The sequence below is a fragment of the Pan paniscus genome, chromosome 22 (genome assembly GCF_029289425.2).
Source record: "Pan paniscus chromosome 22, NHGRI_mPanPan1-v2.0_pri, whole genome shotgun sequence".
Classification (NCBI taxonomy): domain Eukaryota; kingdom Metazoa; phylum Chordata; class Mammalia; order Primates; family Hominidae; genus Pan; species Pan paniscus.
Window position 1 is genome coordinate 25825976 of NC_073271.2, and position 18592 is coordinate 25844567.

At 39.4% G+C, this 18592-nt stretch overlaps 2 protein-coding genes across 12 annotated transcripts in view; one reads left to right on the forward strand and one right to left on the reverse strand.

Annotated features, from left to right (window-relative positions):
* Positions 1 to 18592, forward strand: part of BACH1 (BTB domain and CNC homolog 1) — a 456481-nt gene that overhangs the window by 337264 nt on the left and 100625 nt on the right. The gene's annotated exons all lie outside the window — the stretch shown is intronic.
* GRIK1 (glutamate ionotropic receptor kainate type subunit 1) overlaps positions 1 to 18592 on the reverse strand; it is a 380508-nt gene that overhangs the window by 98639 nt on the left and 263277 nt on the right. For all 11 annotated transcript variants that reach the window (XM_034947852.3, XM_034947851.3, XM_055105220.3 and 8 more), the window contains 2 exons: positions 14593 to 14766; positions 6300 to 6443 (listed from right to left, as the gene is read on the reverse strand). In XM_034947852.3, coding sequence (XP_034803743.1) covers positions 6300 to 6443; positions 14593 to 14766 — 318 coding nt within the window. The remainder of the gene's footprint in view (positions 1 to 6299; positions 6444 to 14592; positions 14767 to 18592) is intronic.

The window sequence follows — 18592 nt, forward strand, 5'->3', positions numbered from 1 at the left end:
CAGGCAAAAAATAATATATCCTGATGGAGAATTTGTTGATATGGAGGTAGCAGCAGAATCACCAAGTGGAAATTTCCAGAAGGGAGGTGACTGGATGAATTTAAACTTAGGGGAAAAGTTAGGGTTGTACTCAAATAAACACTTGCATATTTCTCTTGAATAAATCTGTTTCCCTTTCAGCTCTTTATGAATGGTGATCACTTCTAAACCAAGACATCTGCAATTCTGTCCACATTAATCTTTGTTGGTTTACCTGTTTCAATCATACCTATACATAGCTACCAGGATAAACTATCTGAAACTTCGTTTTGTCTCTGCCTCAAAAACAGTGGCTTTTTTTTTTTTTATCAATTATCAGTCAAATTTGAATTTTAGCAGACAACTTCCAATTGTCTTTCCACATTTACTTAAACATATTTTTCACTGCTTCCACATAGGATCACTCCATCTGGGCCCAACAGGATTCTTTATGGTTCATTTATACATTTGCCATTCATTATACTGGAATGCCCTTTCAACTAAATTCTATTCTAAAACTCAATTCAGGCAACTTGAATGTGGGTTTTAGGGAAGCCAGGGTGTCTTTAAGGCCACTGAGATTATAGACAAATGTGTTTGCATTTTGGGGGACAATGGATTTATGTTTAAATCAGTTTTAATAGAAGCACTGTGACCCAGAAAATAACTAAGGACAACTGATGTAACGTAAGATCTCTGATTCCCGGTTCTGTACTCTGTTCACTGTTCTTCCCAGCACCCCTGATTAGAAACCTTCTTCTTTCCAGATGCTTCAGTGCTTGCTGCTACCACAGCTGCTCCACTGATTGTCCTATATCCAGCTGGAACCTAATCTGGACACAGCATAATTCTTGGCTTCCTCGGCCCCTACCTTCAGCTACCATTTCCCAGACTGACCTGAGAAGCAGCTTGCTATGGTATTCTGGTAGCTCATGCTGTAGTTCAAATGTTTGTTTACCCCTAAAATTCATGTGCTGAAATTCTAACCCTCAAGACAATGGTAATAGGAGGTGGGGGCTTTGGGAGGTGAATGGATGGCACTAGTGCCCTTATAAAAGAGGCCCTTGAGAGATTCCTTGCCCCTTTCACCATGTGAGGACAAAGTGCAAGACAGCTGTCTATGAACTAGGAAGCCAGCCTTCACCAGACAACGGATTCTGCTAGCACCTTGATAGTGGACTTCCCAGCCTGCAGAACTATGACTAGTAAGTTTCTGCTGTTATTTGACACCTGAAATATGGTATTTTGTCACAGCAGCCCAAACGAACCAAGAAACTCAGCCTTGGTTGAGGTGAATTTTTGCCTAATGTCTTTTCACCTTTCTTGAACAATCATGTGTGTGGTCTATGATTGAAAGTCCTCATTTCCTGGCTTCGTTGCAGTTGGCCTACTGCATGCTGCATGCCTGTCTCCATGGAACTTTCCGTTTTCCACCACTAGGTACTGTCTTCCATTTTGCAAACAACTGCTACTTTATCCTAGATTCCAATAATAATAATGATGACACCAATAACAGTAATAAGAAACATGCAGTGCTTATAATATGTTTGGCAATATACTTAATGTTTCCTAGGTGTTGCCTTATTTTTCCTGACCACTACCTTACATGGTAGACATTTTTTTTTTAAATAAAGGAAAGAGGTTTAATTGACTCACTCACAGTTCTGCATGGCTGGGGAGGCCTCAGGAAACTTACAATCATGGTGGAAGGGGAAGTAGGTATGTCTTACATGGCAGCAGGAGAGAGAGGAGAAAGCGAAAGGGGAAGAGCCCCTTCTAAAACCATCAGATCTCTTGAGAACTCAGTTACTATCACAAGAACAGCATGGGGGAAACCGCCCCCATGATCCAATCACCTCCCTCCTTCAACACTTGGAGATTATGGGTCCCTCGCTCCACACGTGAGGATTACAATTCGAGATGAGATTTGAGAGGGGACACAAAGCCAAACCATATCAGTTGTACAAAGAGGTGGCAAAATAACAATTACCCGTAAAGTGCAATACAGAAACAAAAGGCTACTTTGTGATGTTAGAATATTAAAAACATAATCCTCACATAAATATGTCAAAGGTTTATGTAACTCATGAGAAAACAAGCAGGTAAAACTAGTTCAAAGGAGGATACAGTGGACTGAATTATACATGCACATTTTTTCTGTAAGTTCATTTCAAGAAAAGGTGTTAATCTAACTGCAATCTTACTCCAATAGACTTCCTTTTCTTGAAAATGGAAAACTGTTTTTCATTTTTTAACAGAACCTTTCATTTGATGGTAGCTATCCTTCATTAAGCAATCACTACATGACAAATATTTTGCTAGGCTATACATATAAAATATGTAATCCCTACAAACTTATGGTGTGGGCATTTTATTACCCATGTTATAGAAGGAGGAACTGAGAAACAAGCTAAATGACTTGACTAAGTTCACACTGACAGCAAAGTATGATGAAATCTCAGAATCTGTGTTCCCAGCACCAGAGTTAAATAGGTTGGTCTTTCCCTAAATCCCTGCCTCACTCTCTATTCAAAACCTATGGCCCTGGTGGACAGGTCTAGTCCAGCTCCTGACTCTGTCTTATTGAATTGTTTCTGGATATGATTTTTATGAACACAGTGTGTCCTGAAGCACTGCACATGCTTATAGATTGTGTGTGTTCTTCGGTTCCTTTGCTAATTCATTCATTAATTCATTCATCAATTCATTCACTTGTTTGGCATGTATTTATTGGGTGCTTATTCTATGTCCAGCATTGTGCAAGAACTAGGGAATTGAGACTGAAAACGCATAGCTTGGAGATAGACGTGGAAACAAACACAATAGCATACCCACAGTTGTAATGGAGGTACAAAGCCTACATCTGTGAGTCAGGGTCCTGCAGATAGGAGCTAGTGCTTGAGTTGAGACGTAAAGCATGACCCAGAGGAGCACGGCATTGCAATCAGAGTTAAAATAATTTGGTAGGAGCATATTGCATATTCAAGGGAGCCACAGTAGGTTCAGCAGGTGCTGCAGATGGAGCAGGAGATGAGAGAGCTGGCAAAGGGATCAGGAACAAGATCATGAGCCTGTATATCCTGCTGAAGAGTGTATGTTTTATCCTGAGGTATAAGAAAAAGCTTTAATGAAGCGTGTCAATCCTCTGCCATGTAGAATTTACATTACTAGGTGGCAGAAACCACCTCTTCTACTTTTCAAGGGTGTTATCCCTTAAGATGCCAAGTTAATATTACTTATGTAGTGGAGTTCCAGTAATGCTTGTTGAGTGGGAATGTATAATCTCCTAGCATGCATTTGTTTAGCAAATGCTCGGAGAGCTAACATAGTAACATACTCTATCATGTTTCATATGTTCTTTAACTCTTCCCCTTTATCTAGTCAGCCCCAAACACTGAAAGGCAGTGAGCTGGAAAGATGTGTCTGAAAAGCTTACTGATTCCCAACAGTGTGTGGAGTTATCAGAAATTACCGCACATGCAACAACCTCTGCTCAGGAAGTTTACCTCCTGTGATGAATTTGGTCTTCACCCCATAAATTCAATCTGCTGACTTGCTTCTTTTCATTTTTTTTTTCTGACTCTAGTTTTGGAACTTCTTTACAAAGTGAGAATAACTTAAAAAAAAAAAAAGAAGCAGCGGGGGAAATTTGGGGACCAAGTTCCTTATTTCATGTTTCCTAATGAAACCTGATACTTCCAAAATTTTGTTCAGTTATGCACTCATCTGAAAAAACACGTGCACTTTCTCTTTTGCATGTTTTAAGTTGTCTCAGAATTTCCTCAGTGCCAGTCCTCCAGCAGGCTGAGGCATTGCTTCTGGTTACCCCATTCCATCTTCTCTGTAGGTACCTACACCCTGCCAAAGGTAGCATATGACATCCTGACTCAGGAGACAAAAGAGGATGAGCACAATGTTGACAATGGTTTCTGATTCATTCCCCCCTCCCTTGCTGTTACCCCTAACTGTGGAGATTAAAAATGAGAGCTTTGCTTCTTTGGAGTGAATGAATATAAAATGCCTTCTTATTTTCAGTGTGGTCCCTCATCTTGGAGCTCATTATTTCTTTAAACACGCCTAAATGTGGCTTGGTAATTTCACTTTCTTATGCAACTTAAGTACAAGTGATAAGGTGTCTTGGGGGCTCTTGAGTGTTTGATCCCAAGCTTTCATGTCACTTCTGCCTCTCCTTGAACTTCTAGGAGATAAAAGAAAACTAGCTGTTTTCTTGTTAAAGATCAAGGTAATCAGGATGGCGATTCAGGACACAACCATGATCACTGCAGGGAAAAGGAGGTGGTGTGATGTTTTTCTATTAGGCACAGTGTGTCAGAGTTATGTAGCTGTCAGAAAAGGTATTTTGTTTCATGCCTATTTGTGATGTCTTTGTTGTTGTTGTTGTTGCCAGTTTGAAATTCCTGGTATCATCTTCAGTAAACTGAATGAGGCTATTCTTAGTGGTGCCTTCCAATGGCAAGAGAATAGTATTTCAGATGCTTACTAGGTTTCTGAACTATTCTTCACAAGCATTTGCCTAATTCTTTATCCTTACAGTCATGCTGTGGGGTAGATGATACTATACCCATCTTACAGATAAGAAAACTGAGAGACAAGAAGTGTAAGTAACTTGCTGATATGGTTTTGGTGTGTCCCCACCCAAATCTCATCTCGGATTGTAGCTCCCACAATTCCCATGTGTTGTGGGAGGGACCCAGTAGCAGGTAATTGAATCATGGAGGCAAGTCTTCCCATGCTGTTCTCGTGATAGCGAATAAGTCTCATGAAATCTGATGGTTTTATAAATGGGATTTTCCCTGCACAAGTTTTCTCTTGCCTGCCACCATGTAGACATGCCTTTCACTTTCCGCCATGATTGTGAGGCCTCCTCAGCCACGTGGAACTGTGAGTCCATTAAACCTCTTTTTCTTTATAAATTACCCAGTCTCAGGTATGTCTTTATCAGCAGCATGAAAACAGACCAATAGACTTGCCCAGGTTATATTGCTCATCAGTGTTAGTGGAACTAAGATTTAAACCCATGCAGTCACTGCCAGGACTAGGATAAAGTAAGAGAGGTGCTCAGGGTACAAAATTTAAGCGAGAATTTCCTCTTAATCTTGTGCAAGTATAGAATAGTCACCCAAGAATGAATGTTTCCTTAAATTGCACCCTCATCCTGGGCTTGCAAGCAACCTAGATTTGTAGCCTAGGTACTTAATCCTTATACATCCCGCCTGCTTTATCCTCACCCTCATGGATCAGAGTCAGCCTTTAGTTGCACTGAACAGCCTGACAGAGGGTGTGCAGGCATGGAAGAGACCAGCAGCGACACGAGTCCAAAGCAGGTGTCTTTCCTTACTCTTAGCTGGGTAGTCTCCTGTGCCCTCCCTCTTCTTTACACTATGTTTCCATCCTTCTCCAGTACAGAAAGGAAAAAAATACTCTTCACTTGAGAAGTAAATGTCTGTATCCCATAGAGAAATATTAGAATAGCATCTCAGAGCATTGCGCATACTCAGGCCTAGCTACTCCAAAGAGCCTTATTTCTTATCATCAAGTCCAGACACACCCTGAGGTTCGTGGTAGAATGGACGATCATGCGGGGTACATATCGATAAGGAGTCCCGGGGCTTAGAACAGGGCCTTGTGACGAGGAGTCAAACTGCCTCAGAGAAAAGAAAAGGTGGAGGAGAGTCCAGGATCCCAGGACATCAGTGAAGATATCTATCCCTGCGAATACCCCATACTCTCAAAAATCTTTTATGTGCTCGGTAGGTTTTGAATGGAAATAAACTTTTCCAGTTAGCTGATAAATGACAAAATAGTCACTATATAATTAAAGAGGTCCTTCCACTCAGTCCTGTACAGCCTGAGCTTTAGGAGGCCACTGGGATTGTGGACTGATAATGCTGGAACTATCTCTGGTACCCTTCAGTAATGGATCAACTCTCCCCTTGACTCAGTGGGCCATAGAAGAAACACACATATGCCCTTATGGACATGTGTGGAGAGCCAGCAGGAGCTATGGCCATGGCTGGCATGAAGGAGAGTAAGTGTTGGTATCTGGTAGCGTCACTGAACTTCTCAGCATCGCAATGGAAAATTCCTGCTAGTCCTTCTGGACAAACTTTTGATACTGAAATCTGAGCAGACTGGTTGATGATGGCTTCCTCTCTCTTAGGGGCATCATGCCAGCAGAACCCTGTGGGGAGGACCATACCAAATGGGCAAGCCCAACAGTGCTCAGAAGGGCCCCTGGGCTGTGAGGGAGCATCACTTGCCTCTTTGATCAGGTTCATAAATCTGGGTCCGAGGCGCCATGGCTTATGTCTATGGCACTGCAGGGAGCTGACGGTCAGCTGGGATGCCCGGTGCGAGGCAATGGCCACCATGTACACAGCATCGTACATCAGAGCCGCTTCAGTCTGTGGAGGAAAACACACACCACATCTTCAATTCCACTTTTGCTTACCTTCCTTTACTTGCATAATCACTCTCCCTGCTTCCATAGCTCTTATCTATCTGATCTCAAAGGCCATTTATTCTTCAGCTAGGTAGTTTTCACTCTCCAATAGCTATTTTTCTCCAAAATAATACCTCACACTTTGGAGTAAATTGAAGTTATAACTCTGCTTCGTTTCAAGTTCTTTAAAAAAAAATAAAGAAACCCAGATCAGCCACAAAAGACTTGATTCAAGGAACAAATATTTTGCGAAGTGTCCTGCATGTTAAGCATGGTGTTAAGATCAACTACCTTGAGCTAGAAGCTACTAAAGCTCAAAGTTGCAATATCAGGTTTGTTTCTCAGCATTTGTCTATATCTATTTATCTATCTACTTACCGGTTTATATTTGGTAGAAAGAAACTGCTACAATCACTAACAGGTGATTTCCAGATAAGGATACTGGTGTTGGTCACTTTCATTTAGCAGAGTTAAGAAGGTCATAGTCATGGAATGAAACTCAACGGCAAGTTTTGGGAGACCCTCTGAAGGGCAGACAAGTGCAGCTTGCTCAGAACATGCCTCCTCTTGCCAGCATGTGCTTTCTTGAGAGAGATTGAAACAAGTCGGTCATTCCTTTTAGGGGGTTGGGCATCTCGTTCTTCCCTTCCTCATGAAATTCCTCTCACTTGCACAATTTTACATAATACAGCATTTTATAAAATATGCTTCCCTGTGGTTTCCTTTAGGGATAAAATCTTATAATACCCTTGCATTTCACTTGAGGGTTTCATTGCAACTTCAAATACATTAGCTCATTTGAAATTCTCAACAAGTCTTCAAAATAAGCAGAAGAGATAAAGCTATTTATTATGTGAGAAAACTCACTTCGAGGTAGGATATTTGTGGAGGGGCACACACACGCACACACACACACACATGCACAGCCACACACACACACCACATACACAATCATAGTGAGAAATCCCAGAGATGTCATTACTTCTGATTATTTCTGGAGAGTAATAGGGATTATATACATAGCTAATCATTTTCAGAGTTAAACCTAGAATCTAGGTCATAGAATGAAAATTATCATATGGTTTTCCAAAATTGGTTGATTCATTCAACATATACTATGCATTGATTGCTCATGTCTTGGTGGAGGTAGAAAGTGAGGACAGGGGTTACCATATCTCACAATTTTATCAGTCTTTGAGGTCACGGAATACCTCTACTTTGAATCCTTATTATTCTGTTCAATCTTTATCATTGTATTTTCCATCTATTCATGGTCATGGATCTTTATGTCTGTATCTTGTTAAGAATATTGGTTTTTTGAAGGCAGAAACTGCTCAAATTTAAGTTAGATTTGGTGACTAACATGGTTCCTGACACAGAAAAGTTGTTTAAACATGTTCACTGAAGAAGTTAATACTACTCAATTCCTTAAAATGACATTTATTTTTGTGAGAACTGTAGAATTGCAAGGTTTTAAGATATAGTTTTAAGAAAAAACATTTCATTCATGCTTATGTAATTGACATACTGACGTTGGATTGGTGGTGGCAGTAATTTATAATGCTTAAAAATGTTTTGATCATTTCAGTTCAGGACTTACACTTTCCAGTTTGTAGATGGGAAAACTAAGGCTCACGGAAATTGACCGGTATAAGGCTACTCTGTAATCAATTTCATTGCCAGGGTTTGAGCCTGCACCTGCCTGATTCTAGCACCCATGATCTTTACCACTTTGCTGTACTAATTCTGTTTAATTGGAGGAAAGTAAGCTACTGGCAGATTGAGACTTTTGGAAATGCAGTCAACAGCAATAGCTGACATTTATTGAGCACTTATGATATGTCGCATGCTGTTCTAAATCCCTTGCAAACATTAAATTTTCACTATAACCTTTATTCTTTTACAGATAAAGAAATAAAGATATTAAATGGGATCCCCAAACTCATGGGGGGACAGGCAATATTCAAACCCACAAAGTTGGTGCTAGAGTATATGCCTTTAACCATAAAGTTGTGCTGCTTCTACACCAAGTTATTGGTCTGATGATTTAATAGTCACAATAATAGTTCAATAAAGGTTAATATTCACTGATAATTTACTATGTGCCAGGCACTATAAGCATTTTACATATGTCATCTTTTTTAATTACTGAAATTAAACTTTTGAAATAGGTATACAGACAGGGAAATTGAGGCTTGTAGAGAGGTAGAATAACTTGCCTAAAATTTTGTAGCCATTAAGGGAAGGAGTGAGAATTCTAATTCGGGATGCAAACTCAGATTTCACCCCACGACCATAGCCACATGCTACAGTGAGTTGGACTTTTTCTTATCAATAGGATATACTTTTTTGAAAATTCGTATGTGTTTTCATTAATTCGCTGAATGACCAATTTGATAGAGAAGTATAAGGACTGGAATTCTAATAATCTGACTTTTCCATAAACTTAGTTTAGAAAGGATGGGCATTCTTTCTCAAGGCGGGCTCCATTTTGGGAAAGGCAATAAAATGATTCAAAATTATAGGTCTAATTTGTGCCCTTCAACCCAAAGAAGAAAACAATTTGTTCGAAAAAATATGCTACCCCTTGAAATACAATGTTTTCTTAGATGGAGAAAATGTTTACATTAACTATATTATAGCACTAATAAACTACCACTGATTTTCCTCCCCCTTTCAGTTTTGTGCTCGAGGCCTGCTTACTAAATGACTGTCATCATTTTAGGTAATAGGTAATGTAATAGAAACTGGCCTGTGTTCAAATTTTCTTCTTCCAAATGTGTTTCTGTTCACATTTTATATATATCTAAAGCCTGGATGAAATCACATTGCTCAATGACCCTAAGAAAATCTTTTTACCACAATCTGAACCATGAAATAAGCACATTGAAAGCATACTTCTCCCCAGTACACAATGCTTTGGTTATTACAATTTGCAGTAAAGTATTAACTCACTAGGCTTAGGGTACTTAGACCTTGCACATTCCAAAGAGAGGATTGGCCCCTTGACTGGCTCTTGAGAGATAACCTTTAACTCCTTGGAATATCCCAATAAGAGTGTCATTGTATTCTTTGGGTCCTGGGCAATGTCAGATAGTTTATGCTAAAAATATGATTTATGATGAATGCCTATTTTTGCTGGTCTAGGTCTCTGGGCCATGCTGTATCAATTTGATCTCCTGAAAGGCTGGATACTAAGTAACTAAGGCCAGCTATATGGGAGCTCCATGCCTATGTGACCCATCATCCCAATTAAAAACCTGGACCCCAAGGCTTGGGTGAGCTTCCCTGGTTGGCAATACTTTCTACTTGTTGTCATAGATCATTGCTGAGGATTAAGTGCTGTTCATGCAACTCTATTGGGAGAGGATACTTGGAAGTTCATGCTTTTTCTGTGTGGACTCTCTGTCACTTTTTCCTTCGCTGATTTTACTCTATCGTCTTTTGCTATAAATCTGTCATTGTGAGTATAACAGCTTTTCTGAATTCTGTGAGTCCTGCTAGCAAGTCATCAAATCTGAAGATTGTCTTGAGGACTCCGAACATAAGCCAGTCAGATGCCACCTCATCTTAGAGATAAGGACTGACAACACTATATGGTCTTAGAGAGTCCCCATACTTAGCTGCCTACATGGTATATAATTGTTGTTGGAAAAAACTGGAAGAGATTGGGGTGATGAAAAGAGACCTAATATTCAGAGATCAAATGGGCTGATCATACAGGGTCACATAGGTCCCAGATAAGAGTCCATCTTGGGCTATATGTGCAAGCTAAGGAATGTGTTTCTTGGAAATACATGGATTCTGCCATGATATTTCAGGATATCTCCTGTTCTTTCTTTCTTTTCTTTTCTTTTTTTTTTTAGAAGGAGTCTTGCTCTTATTGCCCAGACTAGAGTGCAGTGGCATGATCTCAGCTCACTGCAACCTCTGCCTTCCTGGTTCAAGCGATTCTCCTGCTTCAGCCTCCTGAGTAGCTGGGATTACAGGCGCCCACCACGCCCAGCTAATTTTTGTATTTTTAGTAGAGACAAAGCTTCACCATATTGGCCAGGCTGGTCTCGAACTCCTGACCTCGTGATCTGCCCGGCTTGGCCTCCCAAAGTGTTGGGATTACAGGTGTGAGCCACCGTGCCCAGCCTCTTGTTCTTTTATTGACTACAAATGGGCAAAACATCAGGTATCATCAAGTACATTTAATTCTATGTACTAGAGGCTTCGCATGTGTGATCTAATTCAATCTGTAGAGTAACACTGTAAGGCGTACAATAGTACAGATTTACAGATGAGCAGACAAACTGAGAGAGGTTAAATGACTTGTTTGGGTCACTTAGTTAGGAGACATAGCCAGGACTTAACCCTAGGCTTTCATTATCTCGGAAGATTTTGCTTTCTGTACTGAATCCAGCTGCCTGTTTTCTTTCATCGCTGGAGTAGCAGTGGATGTACAAAGTGGGAACTCTAGGACGTCTTCCCTGTGGGTCACGATTAAGGGAAATGTTTACAGGCAAGAGAGCAGGATAAGGCTCTGACTTAAGTTTATGTTGTGGGTGGATATGAAGAACTGGAAAGGCAGATGCCAGATCAATGTTTGGTTGTTCCCCTGACTCCTGTGCAGTGTTGACTCATACACAATTTTGGTCCACTGAGAAGAACCCATTTGAGAATGAACCATTCTGTATTATCCCAGTCTATCCAAAAGCTGAAAGGTCGAATCAGCCCAACTGCTGAGAAAAATGTAAACATTATAAAAGAGAACAAAGTAGATTTTATAAAAATCACTCCAAACTTCTGTTAATTGTGTCAATTACCACTTCAGTTGATAAAACACTCTTTCTTTTCTCAATATATTTTTAATAACAAGTTTTACTGTTTTTGAACTCTGTTGACTCAGTAACAATTTTCTTAGTAATTTAATTTTAACCTAATTTTTGAACTAAATTTTTTTCTTTAATTAATTCTATTGTTCTTAAGTCTGGTGTCAAGATTTTTTGGATATAGGCATGACTGACTTCTCTATTTTCAGGTTTGAATGTTTTGATATAATCATATTTTTGAGGATTTTTAGTGTATGAAATTCTAGGAAATGCTTAATAGTTAAAAATGTTAGAGAGAAAAATAGACAATTGAATGGGAAATCAAAATACATGCATTTTCCTTATGCTTTTTTCTAATTCCTATGTTCATCCATGTATGTATGCACCACATACCAATATGACTATAAACAGCTACAGGGAAATTCACCTTGAAGAATAGTGGAATGAAGCATATGATTTCAGAGAATACAATTCTATTATAGTAGTAGCATTATTTAAATATTAAGAGTGGCCAGTCTGTGACTAATTTTAAAAAAACACTATTATTTTAAAGTAATCTCTATTTTACTAATCAGGCACATTCACATATATCTTGTTTATAGGAACTCTCTGCACTTTTATGGGACTATTTCAAGGCTGCCTAAATATTTTTCATTTAACATCTTCAGTTTTAGTAGAAGCTTAATTCTTATTTATTTAGCACATTAATTTCTTTATTAAATACATATTTATTGAAGGTGTACTTCACACTGGGCCTTTTCTAGTGCTGGGGAGAAAGCAAAGCACAAAATCACAAAGCTCTTTTTCATAAAAGACACTTTTATGAAGTGTCTATTCTTGTAGGGAAGGTACTGAACAAACAAATCAAAATACAACACGTCAGGTCATAAGGGCTATGAAGAAAACAAAAACAGGTAAGAGGAAAGAGGGAAAAACCAGGGAGGGGGCTACTGTACTAGATGGCGATTCATGGAGGCTCTGTCTGGCGAAGTGGCATTTTGCAACCTGGATAAGTGAGACTTCAAGGCAGGGGGACAGCAAGTGCTTGACGTGCAAGAATGAATGAAGGGCAGGGTCTGCGATGTGGACCCAATGAAACTGAAACCAAAGGACTTTTTATCTTTAAGGTAGAGAAGAAAGAGTTTAGATAGAGGCAACTTGACAGCAAAGATTTGTTAGCTTTGGGCCTGGGTTTGGGGTCATAAGTTTGCTCTCTTGGCTTAGCTATTGATCAAACGGAGGTCCTTTCGTGCCCTTCAATGCCCTTCACCTCCCATGACACAGTTTCCACATTCCCAAAGTAGCCACATCCAGGAGAAACAGAAAGAAAACAGTCAAGTGCAAAGCAGACTCTTTGGATAAAAAAAGGTAAATGTTACGCTTCACATAATTTCAAAGTTATTATCTGCATGACTGTTGGATAGAACTCCTACTGGGGCCTGCATCCTATCACTTTTTAAAAAATTAGTATTGACACAACCTGATATATTCAATAGTTACTCTACCCACTTTTACAGCACCTTAGTGAGCTACCCTCTTCTGCTCTGGTAAATCCCCACTTTCCTTTTTATAGTTAATTATAGTAATAACTGTAAGAACACAGTCTAGAAACCCCTCTCTTAGTTGGGATGACAGTAAAAATCTTCAGGCAGATCAGGGCCTCTTCCATCCACTGGGACTCAACCTTATCACACTTCCTGCCCAGGGGATTACTGTTAGCCCAGGACACCAGCTGCTGCCCTGGGATAGCAGCTTCACCTCACGCTCGGTCTGATTCCACATGGATTGCATAGGTCTGTCTCCTTTGTTCAACGATCTTCCTCATCTCAGTCAATATGTACAAACTGTTTTGTCAGCTCAGTATAATTGAACACACAGACTTTTTTTCTTTGTAAATTAAGCCATACTTGTGATGAGTATTTAATGTTTGGCATAAGTCCACAATCTGTGTTAACATAGCTTCAAACTGTAACTCTTTTAGTGGTATATACCAAACACAGGTAAAAATGATTTGAGATCTCATCCTGTGATTGAAACTTCATTGGAAAAGTGGGCAGAGGATTTCAAACCATATTTGAACTCATTGAAATTATAAACCCAAGAGGAAGAAGAGAAAAACCGATCTATTAGCGTGCTTCTCCCTCTGTCTCTGGTGTTCCCTCTCCCTTTCAGAAATATAATATTTCCCTGGATATTCTCTACTTGCTCCTATTCAAAGAAATGTTTCAAATCATCCCAGGGCTCGTTTGTACCAAGATGCTTTCCATCATTATCTCTCAGTTCACTTTGAATATTTTAAAAGTTATTTCAGGTTTGAAAAACATTTAGGGAGCCTGAACATAGAATCATCCAGAACCACTTAATTCATTCATTTAGTTCTTCGTTTTCATTTGTTTCTCATAAGAAAAAGGGGAAAAAAATCCCAAGTTCTCTGTGAGATGTTGGGTAAATTGCATCTTAAAAGCGAGAGTGCGTCTCCTGATGATAGGAATGGATAATAAAATACTATGCCATTTTAAAATGCTGTTACCTGCCTGCATTCCACAATATCTTTCCCCTTAGATGGCTCCCATATAGGAAGCATTTTAAAAAATTATTTCCTGCTATTTTCTTCAGCACCCAGGGAGCTTCATCAGAGAAATAAAGTGAAGGTAGGTGCATTTGACAAGAGACAAATGATGTTAGGGAGAAGCTCTCTGATGAGGCAGTTCGCAATGTATCTGTTCAGCAGAGTATCTCTGACTTGTCAGGAGGCAGGTCTGGCATCTGCTTCAAGAGAGACACGTGGCTGGTGTTAAACACTGTCAGTTCTACAGAGGTGAACCTATACGCATCCAGGACAGGAAGAGCTGAATACACCGACTGTTTGTAAATCCGACATTTTTCCACACTGGCTTTGCTTGCTGAAATGTGGCAGAAGTGAGGAACACAAATCGGTTCTGCAAAACTCACAGGTAGGTTGTTCCTCCTCTTCCCCCACCAGCCACCTTCCCCACAGCCACATTCCTAGAAGAAAATGCTCTTCACTTGTCCTTGCGCTGGTTTGGCTGATAATGGTGATTACTCTTGTCAAGTTTTTTATCTGGGGCAAGTACATCCAGGAAGCTAAAAGCAGTTTTTGCTAGTAGCCAGTCACAGCCTTTCAAATTACCTAAAAAGCAAACTCTTTCTTCTCTACTGCAAGTCAAGGCACCCACTGTAACACTTTTCTCTAATATTTTAAAGATACGTGAGATCTTAACCCCGAAGGAATTCAAATATTCTTGCAAATGATTTTATTTGAAAATGACTTACTGTCATCATGCCATCCAAAAGGCCGGTCTCGGGCCTGGGTGGGGCCTGCAGTCTCTCCATGGACCACTTCTCGATGATGGATGACACGTGAGGGTTGTCAATGTTAAGCAGCCGAAACCCGGTCATGTTTACGCCGCTGTACCTATAGAGTTCCAGATCCAAAGCAAATAAGTCCTGCATAGTATCAAAAAGGATAACAGTGGAAAATAATTAGAATTTTCATTTTTTTATGCAAAAGAATATTAATGATTGTAGCAGCAACTAATACAATGATACCTTTTATCTGTGGTTTTGTGGTTCATGGTTTCAGTTACCTGCGGTCAACCACAGTTGGAACATGTTAAATGGAAAACTTCAGAAATAAGCAATTCATAATTTTAAAATTGCACACCACTCTGAGTAGCATGAGGAAATCTTGAGCTGTCCCATGCTGTCCTGCCTGGGACATGAATTATTTGTCCAGAGTCTCCATACTACAGATGCCACCTGCTCATCAGTCAGTTAATAGCTGTCTCAGTTATGAGGTCAAGTATTGTGGTATGGAAGTGTTTTGTTAAGTCACCCTTATACTTCATAATGGTCCCAGTCTGCAAGAGTATTGTGCCTAATTTATCAATTAATCTTTATCCTAGGTTTGTATATATAGAAAAAACATAATCTATATGGGGTTTGGCACCATACTAGATTTCAGGCATCTATTGGAGGTCTCAGAACATATACCCATTGGATAAAGGGGAGCTGCTATAGATTAAAATAAAATGGCAGCCATACCACACTATTTCAATAAAAGAACATTTTTCCCATTGTTTTTCATTCACATGCTGCCCTAAAAATTCTAGGGCAGTAATCAGTTTTCATTTTCATCTGTTTTATTTTTGCAGTACTGTTAGAGTTTAGATAAGTCAAGAGGAGGAATTTGGCTGCTGATAATTAGTATGTCCTTGGGCACAGGATGTAACATTCTAAAAAGCTAAGAATTCTGTTCCCAGTTCATAGCCTTTGGGGTATTTTGAAGAATATTTATTTCCATTTGGTTCAATGCTTTCATTTTACAGATGAAGAAACTGAGGTTCTGAGTGGTGATGTGATCAGAACAAGAATGAACCACTGGCAGTACCCACTCTTCTCCACCAAATCTTGCACCCCAGGCTGTTCCAGGTCTTGCCACAAAGGTGAAATTTGAAAACTGCATATGCATTTGGCAGGAAAATCACTCCTGGCAGAAAAAAAATCATCTCCTGGCTTATTGAAAAGAACTCATATCTCATACAACGAGGGCATGAAGAATGTTCGCTGAACATAGGCTCAGAATAGGTACCAAAGGATGCTCTTCAGAGGACATACTAGAGCACAAGGTTACATGGATGCAAGAACATCTTAATAAGGGAACCCATTCCCTTGCAGACAATGTTTCAGGAAAAAAAGTTGAACTCATCCTAGTGTTTTCTATTACAGATGAGGCTGAGTGTAAACCAGAAGTTTCTAAATTGATTCACATTTAAGACAGGGTTATGTAATAATTTCAACTTTTTTCTTATATGAAAAGACTAGATTTAAAAATATATCATTAAAATATATCACATTTCAGAAGAAACTCAACTTTCAAGATAACATTTAACAGGAAAAATACTTCCATAAAAGTTTCTTAACAATGCAACCGCTTTCTGAAAGTGCATTGCAAGACAGGACATTATCCTGATGATTACAGGTACTGAAAAGCAGCAGCTTCAGAAACACTTCGCAATTTGCATTTGCGGAAGATGCATACAAATTTATTCTTTTGATGAACTCTCTCTTTCCCAAGATGTATTTGGATGAGGCAGTAGAAGTGTAAGAGCACAGCTCTGTGCTCCGAGATCAGTATCAGAAAAGTGTACAATACTGCCTTTTAAAACATTGCATATTTTTTTCCTTAACACTAAGTAACTATTTTTTTCTTTAACTTTTATTAATACTCATGGGCAAGAATGGTAAGAATATAAAAGCCAACCAGGACAGAATGCAGATAAAATCAGAGGAAAAGGATGAAAGAAGCAAAGTTAAAGAAGAAGACCCAGGCAAAAACGAGTCCGGTAGCACACTCAGTGAATAGAAAGACAGTTAACTCCAGTCTCAGGAGGTAAGACAGAAACTGCCAGAATACACATGAACCCTCTTAGAGATTCATAGTACATAGATTTGACATGCTAAAATGACATACATTAAACATGTGCAAAATTAGGTTGTCCTACAATTTAGGGTTGCCATGCACAAAGAATGCCAGAAGTCTAAAATCCGATTTGCTACATCCCCTTGTGCATGCAGAATGAGTGTTAGGGGTGAAGAGGAATAAAACTGCACATTTATTCATCCTCTATGGTCTCCTAGCCTTGTTAGGTTCCATTGTTCGTATTCCTTCTCAAATTTCTCCCACACCAGCTCTTCCAGGGTGTGCACAGCTGGAGGAGGTAGAAAGTTCCGAGGCAGATGGCCATGTCACCTTGAGTAACCCTCAGGTGTTCTTCGTGATGGGAAGAACCATATTTGTTTTTTTTTTTTTTTAATTATACTTCAGGTTTTAGGGTACATGTGCACATTGTGCAGGTTAGTTACATATGTATACATGTGCCATGCTGGTGCGCTGCACCCACTAACTCATCATCTAGCATTAGGTATATCTCCCAATGCTATCCCTCGCCCCCTCCCCCCACCCCACCACAGTCCCCAGAGTGTGATATTCCCCTTCCTGTGTCCATGTGATCTCATTGTTCAATTCCCACCTATGAGTGAGAATATGCGGTGTTTGGTTTTTTGTTCTTGTGATAGTTTACTGAGAATGATGATTTCCAATTTCATCCATGTCCCTACAAAGGACATGAACTCATCATTTTTTATGGCTGCATAGTATTCCATGGTGTATATGTGCCACATTTTCTTAATCCAGTCTATCATTGTTGGACATTTGGGTTGGGGGAAGAACCATATTTGTAAGCAGAGTAAAACACTTTGCAGTTCCCAAGTTTTCCCTCAGCTGTTCTCAAAGATGACATGATCAAGAAACAGTAAGAGGCAAATGGGAAGACTATGCAAACCTTAGTTCAGGAATTTCTACCCTGTACCCACTTCCACCCTATGGAAAGACTATGCGAACCTTAGTTCAGGAATTTCTACCCTGTACCCACTTCCACCCTATGCTCAGTAGCAGTAATGATTTTGACAACTGTCCCAAAGCATTCATTTCATGATGTCCTCTGCACTCTCAAAGACAGTTGAGTCAGAAATAGAATTTACTACTTCGGGTCCTTATTCTAAATTCTTTGAATTCCCCTACTCACTAGCTTGTCAGCTGAATTTGCTAAAATGGCACTGTTACTGATCCCCCCAGAATCCAGGTCAAATTTAGCTAATATACTCTTACAGATTAGAAAACGAGCTTGATTCTGTTTTTCTTCTCATGTAAGGAAGTGGAGTGTGTGAGTGTATAGGTTGGGGAGGTGGGGGCTGTCACTGATTTCTGAAATTGACTGAATGAAAATTATCACATCATTTTGATGTGTTAAATACCCTAAATCATTCTCCATGATCAGATAGTCTCTCAAAATTTAAGATGTCCTATGGTTTCTTTTGGATTTCTAAGGCTTAGGACCATGATTTTTCTTAATGAGGCAAAATGTTCAATGTGCAGAGCATCTCCAAAACTCCCCTTTCTGAAGGTTTTTCAAACATCTGACAGGTAACCCCTGGCTAACCCAGCTATCTACTAGACACAGGCAGGAAAGCCACATCAAATCAATGAATGCCAGACACACTTGGATACACCTTCTAATGTATATTAAAATTGTAGATGATGTTTTTTATGAATAGTTTTTACTTTAATAGTTTCTATTTAATGGAATTTTCATTTTAATCCCTCTCTGAATGCACATGCATTGATACTAGTTAAAAGAAAAAGAAAGAAGGAAAGAAACAAAGAAAGAAAGAGAAAGAAAGAAAAAGAAAAAGAAAGCCTGCTGCTCAGCAT